The sequence below is a fragment of the Artemia sp. Qi Xiang Cuo genome, chromosome 1 (assembly GCF_049724085.1).
Source record: "Artemia sp. Qi Xiang Cuo chromosome 1, ASM4972408v1, whole genome shotgun sequence".
In the NCBI taxonomy this organism is placed as follows: domain Eukaryota; kingdom Metazoa; phylum Arthropoda; class Branchiopoda; order Anostraca; family Artemiidae; genus Artemia; species Artemia sp. Qi Xiang Cuo.
In genome coordinates this window covers 26392500-26405869 of record NC_142794.1, presented here as the reverse complement: position 1 = coordinate 26405869, position 13370 = coordinate 26392500, and the positions used below count along the sequence as shown (strand labels likewise).

Below are 13370 nucleotides of genomic sequence, written 5' to 3'. Positions count from 1 at the left end.
TCATTTGTTTAAGTTATTTTTCTTCATATAGAAGAAAAATTACTAATCAGTCTTGTTTCAGAGTTCAATGCGAGAATAGCTAAAATTGGATACTTTATGAACATTACTAAATCAGTGAGTTTCTTGTCAAGTGAATTAATTTAACATTTCATAATATTTGGCTTGGGATCATAGAGACTTTTAATCCTGACCTCTGCTTCATAATTAATTCAGTTACTTGTTATTTTGCAACAATTGGCTTGGGATCATAGAGACTTTTGATCCTGACCTATGCTTCATAATTAATTCAGTAACCTTGTTATTTCGTAACAATTGGCTTGGGATTGTAATGCTATATAACAGTGACCTATATTTATAAATTGAATGGTTTAAAATTGTGGTGGTTGAAAATAAGTGTCTTGAAAAGATGCCAAGTATTAGCGAACAATCGGAGGATCCGAATGACTTTGAACTTATCTATTCAACTGTATTAAATTTTGTCCAGAGTAATTGGCTGAATTCAATATCTGAGAAGGAAATTATTGAATATGGAGTGGATTTTTTTGCTTCACCAAAAATAGTTGAAGCTAAGGCTGATCTATGTTCGAAACTAGCGCCTGATGAAATTCCTCCTCGCCGCAGTGGTACAAAGTCTGCAGCCAGTAATATTAAGGACATGCTCGATCTTTTGAAGAAGTGTGATGATGCCAACTTATGTGATTAAACTTGCAACTGAAGTTCCAGTTTTTCTAGCTGTGGCCTATTCAAAATTAGCCTCTAAAGTTTCCAAAATTCATCAGCTTGTTCAAATTGTGTCAGCAAAGTTGGACAATTATAGCCTCAATTACCCTCAGTTACCAGAACCTGTTGGCTGTAATCGCCAGTCAACCACTATTATCGTCTCTCAAGTGCCGTTTAATTTATTGAATCCTATTAGAAGGAAAAGACGCTATTGATAAAATCAGTGGCCATTAACTTTTTTCTAGTATTCACCCTGTTCACGATAAGTGGTATGTAAACATTGATAAATCTGCTGCCGAAGACTTCTGTCCATCTGTTCCCATCATTCTCGCCGGTACGTCAACCGAAGAAATTTCAAAGGAATATTCGGCCATTATAAAAGGTGTTCCAGAAGATTATGCGATTCAGTCTTTCACAAATTGTAGCGGTATTATTGCTGCCAAAAGGCTGGGCTCTTCGAAAACAGATAAGCTTGATTTTGAGGATTCTTTTGCTAAGGCTGCTTATTTCAAAGACGGTGTACGAATTGGTTATGATTTTTTTACAACCAATTATAACATGCCACCACTTCCAGTCTTCTTGTCCAAATGTACTCGTTTTGCCGGCCCTCATGTTAATACGAAAGAAAATCCATACAATGACTCACCAAAATGTGCCGATTGCAATGGTAAAAACGTGTCCTTTAGCATGTTATGCTCCGTGTCATGTTTTCCGTGGTCTCACAAATCAACAAGCCTCTAAATGACTTTACAAATTTCAATCATATCGCATAATATCACTGGCACAAAAATAAAGATGCTTATATTGATGATCTGTACGAGAACTTTGACGTTATCTGCCTGCAAAAAACCTTGTTAACTGCCTCTGGCAGAAATTTCCTTCATCGAAGCTCTATTCATTCGGTTTTTACTTCTGATGCAGTTACCACGTGTGGTTGCCCTTCTAGAGGTCTGGCCCGTATTTAAAAAAAAGTATTTATCTTTTGAACCAATTCCTTTTTTATTTGGATAAGCACATTCTTGCTGTGTGAGTAAATAGTACTGTGTTTGGTAATGTTTATCTTCCATATAAAAATAATACAGTGGATTCAATAAATAGATTTGCTATTGCATGCAAGTCTTTAAATTCCATGATGAATTGTGTCAGGGAAAATAAACTTGATTTTATAGTTCTTGGTGACTTTAATACAGATTTGGATGAACAAAGTTATCGATCCCGAGAAATATTGTAGTGCGAACCCCCTTACGTGATTCTGAAGAAAGATTTACCATACTCCTACATCCATCAATCTGGCAGTGCTTCTAATATTGATCATATACTCAGTTCGTCACAGCTAGAATGTTCGATGATTCATGTTGATATTGAGACTGATGATTTTGACCATCTACCCCTTTCATTTACTGCTAAACTGAAACGTAACATTTGCAATGTTGCCCCTATTGGGAATTCTAAATGGTTTAAACGTAGTAATTGGAAAAGAGCCGATATTGCTTTATATGTATTGTCTTTATCTACATTGCTTAGTTGTATTCGTGGGCCTTACTATTTACTCCAATTGCAAGTAAAGGGTAGTAAGCCTGATCTTGATAGATATTATGATGATATAATTAGATGTATGAAATAAGCAGAAAAAATTGCGGTTTCCAAACAGCGTATTCGTATAAAAACGAAGAAATCTATATGGGCTGCCGATCCTGAATTAAAGAATTATAAGAATAAGGCAAAACTTTGGCTTCGAATGTGGGTTGATTTTGGCAGACCTACGACGGGGTCTGTTGCAGATACAAAGCAGAAAACAAAGAATGTTTATAAAAAGTACCTTAAATCCATTCGTTATATGGGTTTGGAATTTCCAGCCTCTAAACAGGATTGGTCTAAATTGATCAATTCTGAGAAGATGGATAAAAGTGGTCTTTATAATAGTGATTCGATTTCTAGTTCAGCTTGGTATGTGTACTGTTCAGCAATTTTTTCCAAAATAAATTTTTTCATACAGTCACATTATTTTCGGTTACTTTCTAAAATTATTCCGCCTTCGCTTCACCAAGGCCATATTATTCTAGTATCAATAACTGCAGTTGAAAATGCAATCAAGCAACGGAAATCTTCATCCATTGATATTGATGGTATCAGTGAAAATAATATAAATCTAAAGTGTGTTGTTCTTTTATTTCATTTGCAGTTGTTGTTCCAAATGTGTTTAACATCTTCACTGGTTCTGTCATAGCTTTCTTTGTGGAACTGTCACCTCTATTTTAAGGCGGAGAAAACTCCCTTCTCATTTTTCATATTATCGCCTTATAACCACTACGTGTAACTTGAGTAAAATCCTTGAATATATTTTAATTCCCCATTTAAATGAAAATATACATTTCGGATCGAATCAATTCGGGTTTCTAAGAATCACTAAGAATACAAATGAATAACTTACTTCTTGCGTGTAGCAGCATTATTCCTTTTGTTCGAATTCATGGTGTTATTTCAATTGCCAATTTTGAACTGCGAAAATAACTCATCATCATTTATACCCATGTTCAAGGCGAAACATAAAAAAAACTACGCCTAACATATTGCTTAACAGACAGAATTTCGTAACCATCAAGTTAGTTTAACCATACCAGGAAAAAAACCATTGGTCTATGAAAACAGCCATGACTTTAACAGAAACATTGAATTTAATATAAAATCGCTGTATTGTGAACAGCTCGAATTTTCATGATATGCTGATTATAATTACAACATAAAAAAACAACCAAAGATATGACTTTATAGGCATGGTGTTTTTTGTATGATACATGTATAAAAGGTAATATGGATTTTTTTTTTACCTGTCATGTCTCTTAGATTAATATAGTATTGTCCCACCTGCCCGCTCTCTTTCATTGATACAGTAATGCCCCAACTGTCCACTCTCTATCGTTAATACAGTAATGTCCCACCGGCCCGCTCTCTTTCATTGATACAGTAATGTCCCACCTGACCGCTCTCTATTGTTAATACAGTAATGTCCCACCTGCCCGCTCTCTTTCATTGATACATCACTACTGTTCACAAATCTTTACATTACCAACAAGTTCTATCATACCTATGAAATCTTTATTAATGAGTAATCACCAAGAATAATAAATCATCAATAAGATTCAGCATTAATCAAACTTCTTGGATTAGAGCTAAATCTTTCGAAGACATTATGGATAATCGCTTCTTGTTTGACTTTTATTCTGTTATTCCAGCTGTTTATTTCAAGCTTTTTCAACCATTTACCTTTTATCAACTGCTTTTTTAGCCATCTACCTTTTTTCAACTGCTTTTTCAACCATCTGTTTTTTCAGCCATATCTAGTGTATAAGTTCTAGGGGGTACAGCTACTCCCCTCTGCCCTCCTCTTCCGTAAGCCCATGATTATTGGTTAATATTATTTTAATATACAGCTAAAGAAAAGTTTCTTCTATAAAAATAATTGTTTTATTTCGAATCGGCAAACATTTCAATTCGTTTCCTTGTTTTTATTAATTTTTAACGGCGTTTTGAGATATTAACTAAAGAATAGTTGCTTCTATCAAAACCATTGTTTTATTTCAAATGGCCTAACATTCAAATTTATTTTTTAGCTGTTTTCTTATTAATATTTAACGTTGTTTTAATATATTAACTAAATAAAAGTAACGTCTATTAAAACAACTGTTTTATTTTGAATGACATAGCATTTAAATTTTTTCCTAGTTGTTTTTTTATTAATATTTAGCGTTGTTTTAATATATTAGCTAAATATTTTTTTTAATGTTCGAATTTTCTTCGAACATTTCTTCGAACATTTCGAATGTTCTAACATTTTAATTTGTTTCCTAGGGTGTTTATTTTGTAATGGTTAATGTCGCTATTATGAAGTAACTGAAGAAAAGTTGCTTCCGTCCAAATCACAGCTATATTTCGGATGGCCTAAAATTAATATTTATTTCCTCGTTTTTTTTTGTTTTTTTTAATGTTTAACCTCGTTTTCACACATAAACCAATAAAAACTGTCTTCTATCAGAATGCTACTTTTATTTCAAATGGCCTGACATGATAATTTATTTCCTGTATTTTTTTATTATTATCTAATATTATTTCAATATACGGCAAAAGAAAAGTTTTTTCTATCAAAATCATTGTTTTATTTCGAATGGCCAAATATTTTAATTCGTTTCCTTGTTTTTTATTAATTTTTATAGGCGTTTTAATATATTAGCTAAAGAGAAGTTGCTTCTATCAAAATCATTGTTATATTTTGAATGGCCTAACAACTTAATTTATCTCCTAGTATGTTTATTTTTATTAGTGTCTAACGTCATTATAAAGTATCAACTGAAAAAAAAATGCTTCTATCAAATTCATTATTTTATTTCGAATGGACTAATATTTAAGTTTATTTTCTTTTTTTTGTCTTTTTAAAGTTTGACATCGTTTTAACACATTAACTAAAGAAAGTTTCTTCTACCAAAATTATTGTTTTATTTCGAATGGCATATCATATTAATTTATTTCCTAAGCTTTTTAATTAAAGTTTATCAGTGTTTTAATATATTAACTACAGAAAAGTTGTCTCTATTAACATCATTGTTTTTTTCGACTGACCTGACAATTTAATTTATTTTCTAGTTTTTTATTAGTTTTTAACTTTGTTTAAATATGTTAACCAAAGAGAAGAAGTTTTTATCAAAATCATTTTTTATTTAGAATAGCCTGATATTTTTATTCTCCTTTTGCGTGTTCATTTCTTTTTCTTGAAACTTGGTGCATGTTTTTTTTTCGTGAAACTCAATGTAGGTTAATGTTTTGTTCGTGAAACATGTTGCATATTGTTTTTTTCTTATGAAAATTATTGCATGCTTATTTTACTTATGAAACTTTTAGAATGTTTATTTATTTTTCTTCTTGAACCTTATTGCATGCTGATTTTTTTTTTCGTTAAAACCAATGTAATGATGATTTTTTCTTCGTGAAACATGTTGCATTTTGGTTCTTTTTTTTTAGTGTTACTTGTTCCATATTGTATTTTTTTTTTCGCGAAACTTCTTCTGGCTATTTTTATTTTTCTTCGCGAAACTTGATGTACATAGATTTTTTCCTCGTGAAACCTGCTGCATGTTGAGTTTTATTTTTCGTAAAATATGTTGCATGCTAAGTTTTTTGAAGAAAATTTCTTAAACGTTGGTTTTTGGTTTTTATTTGCCTGTCTTAGGCATTTTCCTTAAATATTTTTTTGGGACTTCCCCTTAAATATTTCTTTGTTCAGGCTAAGATATAAAGGCGGTTGTCCTTTCAAAATATTTCTTTTTGTGTTTTTTCAGTATTCGTGTTTTATATTTAAAAAAAACATTTTTGATCGTTTCTTCTTTATATGTTGTTTTTCTTCATAAAACCTGATGTATGTTGATTTATTCTTTGTGAAAGTTGATCTAAGTTGATTTTTCTCCATCGAAAAACTTGGTGTATGTTGATTTTTGTTCACGAAACTTGTTGTATGTTGATAATTTTCTCGTTAAAAATTTTCTTTGTTAAACTTTCTTTGGTGATATTTTCTTTGTTAAACTTGATGTATATTGATTTTTACTTCGTGAAAATGTTGGATATTGATTTTTCTTTGCATTTGAAACTTGTTGCATACTGAGATTCCTTCGTGAACCTCAAAGTATCACGATTTTTTTTTCTTCGTGAAACAACCAGCATGTTAATTTTTATTTTTTCATGGTTAATTACTTCGGTCACTTCCCCCCACCCCCATCCCCAGTGCTGCTACCCATATTACTATAGTTAAAGATGGAAGCGTAAATGATATTTCAAGCTAGGTTGGGTTTACTGTTTTTAATTTGTTTTAGTTTGGGTTAAGTTGACGTGGCACACGCCACGCCAACTTAACAGGGACAGTAAAAAAATTCCGTTATCTATGATAATTGCTGAATGGATGGCAGCACTAGGTGGTGACTGAAGTAATTGATGCCAAAAATAAACGAAACTTAACATGCTGATTCTTTCACGAAGAAAACAAATCAAGATACATTGAGTTTCATGAAGAAAATTAAGCATACAACAAGTTTCACACTCAGGGAAAATCAATATCCATCATGTTTCACGAAGAAAATAATCAACAAACATAAACTTTCACGAAGAATAAATCAACATGCCCCATGTCTTATGAATAAAAATTGAACATGCAACATGTTTCACGAAAAAATCAACATACAACAAGTTTCACGATGGAAAAATCAACATACCACAAGTCTCATGTAAAAAAAAATCAACACGCAACAAGTTTCGCAAAAGACAAAATAATCAGTATGCAACAAGCTTCACTATAAAAAAAGAACATGCAGCATCATTCCCAAAGAAAACAAAAATCAATATGTTTTGATTTTTAACAACCAAAAAATCAGTATGCGATATGTTTCAAGAAGAAAAAATCAACATACAACAAGTTTTGCGAAAGACAAAATAATCAGTATGCAACAAGTTTCACTATAAAAAAACAACATGCAGCAACATTCACAAAGAAAACAAAAATCAACATGTTTTGATTTTTAACGACCAAAAAATCAGTATGCAATAAGTTTCAAGAAGAAAAACATCAACATACAACAAGTTTCACGAACAAAAGTCAGCATGAAATTAGTTTAATAAAGAAAAAAACACCATGTAACACGTTAAAAAAAATTTAACATGACTTAAGTTTCAGGAACAAAAAATCAACGTTCATCAAGTTTCACGAACAAAAAAAAATCAACATGCAAAATGATTCAAGAAGAATAAACATATTAGGCCATTGAAAAGAAAATAATTTTGCTAGAAGCTACTTTTTTTTGTAAAAATATTAAAACGACGCTAAACATTAATAAGAAAAAAATAAGAAACAAATATAGATGTTAGGCCATTCGAAATAAAGAAATGATTTTGATACAAAAAAAAAACTATTATTTAGTTATTGTAAGGCCACTCGAAATAAAAAAATGATATTGTAAGAACCAACTTTTCTTTAGTTAATGTATTAAAGCACCGTTAAAAATTAATAAAAAAAAACTAGGAAGTAAGTTAAATGTTTTGTAATTACAAATAAAATAATGATTTTGATAGAAACAATTTTTATTTAGTTAATAGATTAAAACGGCGTTAAATATTAATAGATAATAAACTATGAAATAAGTTTAAATCTTAAGCCATTCGAAATGAAACCATTATTTTGATAGAAGACATTTTTCTTTGCTTAATATATTAAAAGAACGTTAAAAATTATTAAAAAACTAGAATATAAATTAAAATCTTCGGCCATTCGAAGTAAATAATGATTTTGGTAAAAGCAACATTTCTTTAGTTAATATATGTAAATGAAGTTAAATATAAATATAAAAAGAACTCAGAAATAAGTGTGAACGTTCAGCCATTCGAAATAAAACAATAATTTTGATAGAAGAAACTTTTCTTTAGTTAACATATTAAAACGACGTTAAATCTTAAAATATGAGAAAACTAAGAAATAAATGTTAATGTTTGGCCATTCGAAATAAAACATTGTTTTTTTATAGAAACAACTTTTCTTTAGCTAGCATATTCAAACAACTTTAAAAATTAATAAGAAAAAACTAAGAAATAAAGTAAAATTTTAGGCCATTCGAAATAAACAATGATTTTAATAGAAGCTCTTTTCTTTATTTAAAACAACGTTAAGTATTAAAAAAGACTTTGAGATAAACTAATATGTTAGACCAGTCGAAATAAAACAATGATTTTGGTTGAAGCAACTTGATTTTAGTTAATATATTAAAACAATGTTAAACATTAAGAAAAAGAAATGAGGAAAGAAACTTAAATAATAGGCAATTTGACATAAAATAATGATTTTGATAGAAGCAATCTTCCCATAGGTAATATATTAAAACAGTTTTTAACATCAATAAAGAAAAATTAGGAAATTGATTTATATGCTAGATCATTCAAACTAAAAGAATGATTTTGATCGAAGCAAATTTCTTTAATTTAAAATATTAAAACAATGTAAAACATTAAATAAAACTAGAATACAAATTTAAACGTTAGGCCATTCGAAATAAAACAATGATTTTGTTACAGTTAAGTTTTCTTTAGTTATTATATTAAAACAAAGTTAAACATTAATAAACAGCGGAAAATAAATTTAAATATTAGGTCATTCGAAATAAAACAATGATTTTGATACAAACTACTTTTCTTTAGTTAAAATCTTAAAATGATGTTAAAAATTAATAAGAAAAAAACTAGTAAACAAATTTAAATGTTAGGCCATTCAAAATAAAACAATGATTTTGATAAAAGCAACTTTTCTTTAATTAATATATTACAAAAACGCTAAACATTAATAATAAAAAAAAACTATGAAATAAATTTATATGTTAGACTATTCGAAATAGAACAATGATTTGATAGAAGCAACTTTTCTTTATTTAATAAATTAAGACAGCGTTAAACATTAAAAAAAAACTAGGAAATAAATTAAAAATATCACTCCATTTGAAATGAAATAATGTTTTAATAGAAGCAACTTTACTTTGGTAAATATATCAAAACAACGTTAAACATTAAAAAAATGAACCAGGAAACAACAGGAAGTCAACAGGTCATTTACTAGGACTTAGAGGTTTTTTTGTGACCTTGCTGAGCAGCAGTCAGTTGCGGTTTAATACTGTCGATTTGCAATTTAAATGGGTTTTGTAGCAAATGCCTTTGAAAATGGCCCAAAATCTGAAAAAAAATTGTTGAAGTTCTCTAAAAGAGGTGGCAATTTTACAAAAGAAATATTTTCAGAAGTATTTTTTTTTTAAATCTAGCAGAAAATTTTTACATTTAAAAATTGTCAAAGAAAGTCTATTTAATTTATCCAGGTACTTAGAGGACAGAAAGTGGCTATATATTTTTGGGGGGTTAGAAATACAATGTGAATTAGAAATTAACGCTTTTAGATTATAATGAAGCAAAGCATAATACATTAGACTACCTTAAATCGAACTTGTCAGTTATAAGGACAAATCCTGCAGATCCAACGTAATACCTGCAGGGTATTACGCAGGGTATTGCAGGGTATTATACAAACGTAATACAAATCCAACTTAATACCTTAAATGAATTCTTATTGCAAAAGAAATGTTGTTGAATTTATAATTATATACTTAATTTGTCACATCTTCCCATATATACGACGTTTTTTCGACATAATACCATAAATTACATATTTTTTCAGAGACCACACTGCCTTTTTATAACGAACAAATAAAAATTCAAGTGGGGATATGTACATTTATTAGACAGTGAAAACAGATACAAAAGTCTGGACATTTCGACCACATATACAGCGATCGTAATTAGAAGATATACTAAAGCATTAAAATTAACATATTTATGCAGAACTCTTATTAGTTAGATTCTTTTAGAGTTTTAATCAGGTGACTTTAGGTTCTTGAAGAACTATCCATCTATAACGGATGATGGATGACGTTCTGTTTGGGAAAAATGTAGGTGTCATTATTGCAATACCTCACTTACGTTGATATGCAAAGGGATCGTCTTCTTAGCTTTCGAGTCGATAAGAATACGGTAAAGATTGAATAATAATTTTTCAAAAATCTATTTTACTATTTCTTCTTCTTTTTTAGATTCTTATTCAGGAAGCATTTTAAAATTCCATTGGATGAGGCAGAAGATACTATTTGAATCCAAATTATCTGAATTCAAGCTAATGGGAATCGATGTAGGTTTAAGTACAAGAATTTATAATTCAAGTAAGTCCTCAGTACTCTTTGTTATTCTGCCTATCCCCCTACTTTCTTGCTTAATACTTTATTACACCGTCACAAATAGTTTGTAAAATTTGATAAAAAATGTGCAAAAATATATTTTTGTGGTTAATGTGCTGAGCTCTAGGCCAGCCTATGTTTTAAATTAACAATTTGATGAAGAAAAAGCATATAATACTAACACATTAAGTTTAAATTAAAATTTGAGAGAGATCAAAACCAGCAGCCTAAAAAAAATAATAATAAATTTCAACAGAGTACAGCAATTGTATATTTTATCTATACTAAAATTTGGGTCACAAACCATAATTATGTATTACTACAAGTGTTTTTAAAGTCTTAACCATATATCAATGGCTCAATTTCAATCAATTCACCGTTATCGGCTCAGAATCATTTAAGCCCAAGCTTGCAATGAGTTATAAACGGGGTTGCCACCGTCAGTAGGATTTTACTAGATCTAGTAAAAAAAACAATTTATTAAATTTAGAAGATCTAGTAAATTTCCCGAAATCTATTAAAAAGTCATGATTTGTAGTAAACAAAACTTTTGTTATTTTCCATGAACCCAGGGTAAAAAATTAGGATCTATTCATTACAAAATCTTATTTTGATTACGTCAGATACTATAGCTACAATTGCTGTCATTCTGGCGATTTCGCATAAACCCTAGCACTTGAAAATCTCTACTTTTCTCTATGCTTCTTCTTGATACTCGCTTTGAAAGGCAAACTATTTAAAATCAGGACTTGTATGCCGGCTTAATTTGTTTTCAGACAATTTTCCCAGACTCTCATAACAGCTGCTACGTTTGTTAGTTAGCTTTATCCCTTTTTAAAGACGCTGCTAGAAACGAACTTTTTCCATACTTGCCCAAGTTCTTTCTGACTCTCTGCAGCTTGCCTTATTCAAGTGCTGGAGCAGAGAGACAGTTCTTGATTTTGTCGGTCATCAAAACTAAAAACCGGAATAAGCTAAAAGGTTCGAGTGTTTCGTCCCTGATGTAAACGAAGCAACTTTTTCTTAGGTCGTTAAGTGGAGTACATGACTAAGTGATCCCCAGTGATTTGACTCGGGCTATCAAGAAACGGAAACAAGTAGATCCCATCAGTCAGAATTCGACACTAGTGAATACTTTAAATTCGGATGAGGCTGAGGACGATTAAAGCCGACTTTTTTTAATTGTGACTACATATTTTTCTTCTTACTTTTCAATTTGTATGATTTGCTTGACATGAAGACTATTGACACAATGTTATTTATTTTAAAACTAATTATTGTATGTTATATAGGTTTTCTTTTTTTTGGCAGCCCTAGTCCAATTTTAGGTGCACTTTTTAATTTACATAATTTTACAACTAAACCGGTAGCCGATCACGTCATTTCCATTTTGAAGTGACATAGATTGTATTGGTTTTTGATTCCCTTGAATACGAACGAGAGAGAATCCAGAAGAAATCAGCTCAAAAGAAATCCTAAATTAATTGCTTTAAAATTTGTCAGAATTCTTTGTAAGCAGCTTAAGTAGTAATGATAGTGCTGATTTCAACTGTACATTCAACTGTACATTCAACCATACTTTCACACCTACATTCACACCTACATGAATATGCTCAAAAGTGTAATTGATTGAAACTGTACATTCAAATGTACATTCACACCTATAAGAACATGCTCAAAAGTGTAATAGATACGAAACTTACATGAAAACTCACATTTAAGTTCGCAAAAAAGTAGTCTAACCTGTGCATTGACTTACCAAGGACAGTGATATATAGGTTTCACTAGTGATTGCATAATATGTTATGAAGGACGGGTTTCTGACATAATTCATGTAGGCCAGATTTCTACTTCATAATATAAATATATGGCCTACATGCATTTTAGGGTAAGTACATTATCCGTGTCAAAAAACCGGTGTGTCTTGGCTAGGTGTTAATATAATCAGTTTTTTTACTATAAAATCGAGTTTCAAATTAGAATTTTCTACAGTTTGAATAGTTCATTCATTCGATCTATATATATATTTTACGATCATTTACATTGGTAAAGATATGGAATGTTCTAAGCGACTTCTGGTGAGTAAATTTTCTTACAATATAATAAAACAAATCTATTTTTGTCTCGTAATTTTTTTTCCATGTGTCTTATTAAAATATATTTGGTTTAGGTTACATCTTATTGTCTTCTTCTTCTTCCTTTTTCAATGGTTTTAATTATTTTACAATTTAGCTATATAAGTTTTGAAAGCGTGGTATATAAAATTGAATTAGATCTATAATTGTCAACCTTTTGAGGGTAGGTACTGTGGAATTGAAGGGGTGGTGCCCCATTTATATTCTGTATAAGTAAGAATTGGAGTATCTAATCAAATTGTGCTATTTTTTTTCATGCATAATATTAGAAATATGATTGGTTTAGGTTACGTATAGGAGTCTTCTTCTTAGTTTTTCAATGATTTTAAGTATTTTACAATTTAGCTATATAAGTTTTAAAAGCGTGGTATATAAAATTGAAATATATCTATAATTGTCAACTTTTGGGGTTTGGTACTGTGGTATTGAAGAGGTAGTGCCCTCTCGTAAGTTAAATAGTTTAAAAATTGAAAATAATTTTTATTTTTATTTTAGGATGCTGTTGATCAACCGTCCGAACAAAAGTGTATGACGTTGGATGAGCCCCAGGACAACATCGATACACGGCTTATCGAATCATTAACTCCAATCAGGCCAACTGTAATTTACTTTACTCCACCTTTCAAAGGAAAGGAGGGATCTAGTGACAAAGCGATGATTTTTTACGTAAGTGTAAATAGATATTCTGAAAATATTTCAATAATTTATTCCATCGATT

At 30.1% G+C, this 13370-nt stretch overlaps 1 protein-coding gene across 1 annotated transcript in view; it reads left to right on the top strand.

Annotated features, from left to right (window-relative positions):
- LOC148956163 (glycine receptor subunit beta-like) overlaps positions 1-13370 on the top strand; it is a 163343-nt gene that overhangs the window by 67918 nt on the left and 82055 nt on the right. The window contains exon 6 of the mRNA XM_089094262.1: positions 10377-10502. Coding sequence (XP_088950388.1) covers positions 10377-10502 — 126 coding nt within the window. The remainder of the gene's footprint in view (positions 1-10376; positions 10503-13370) is intronic.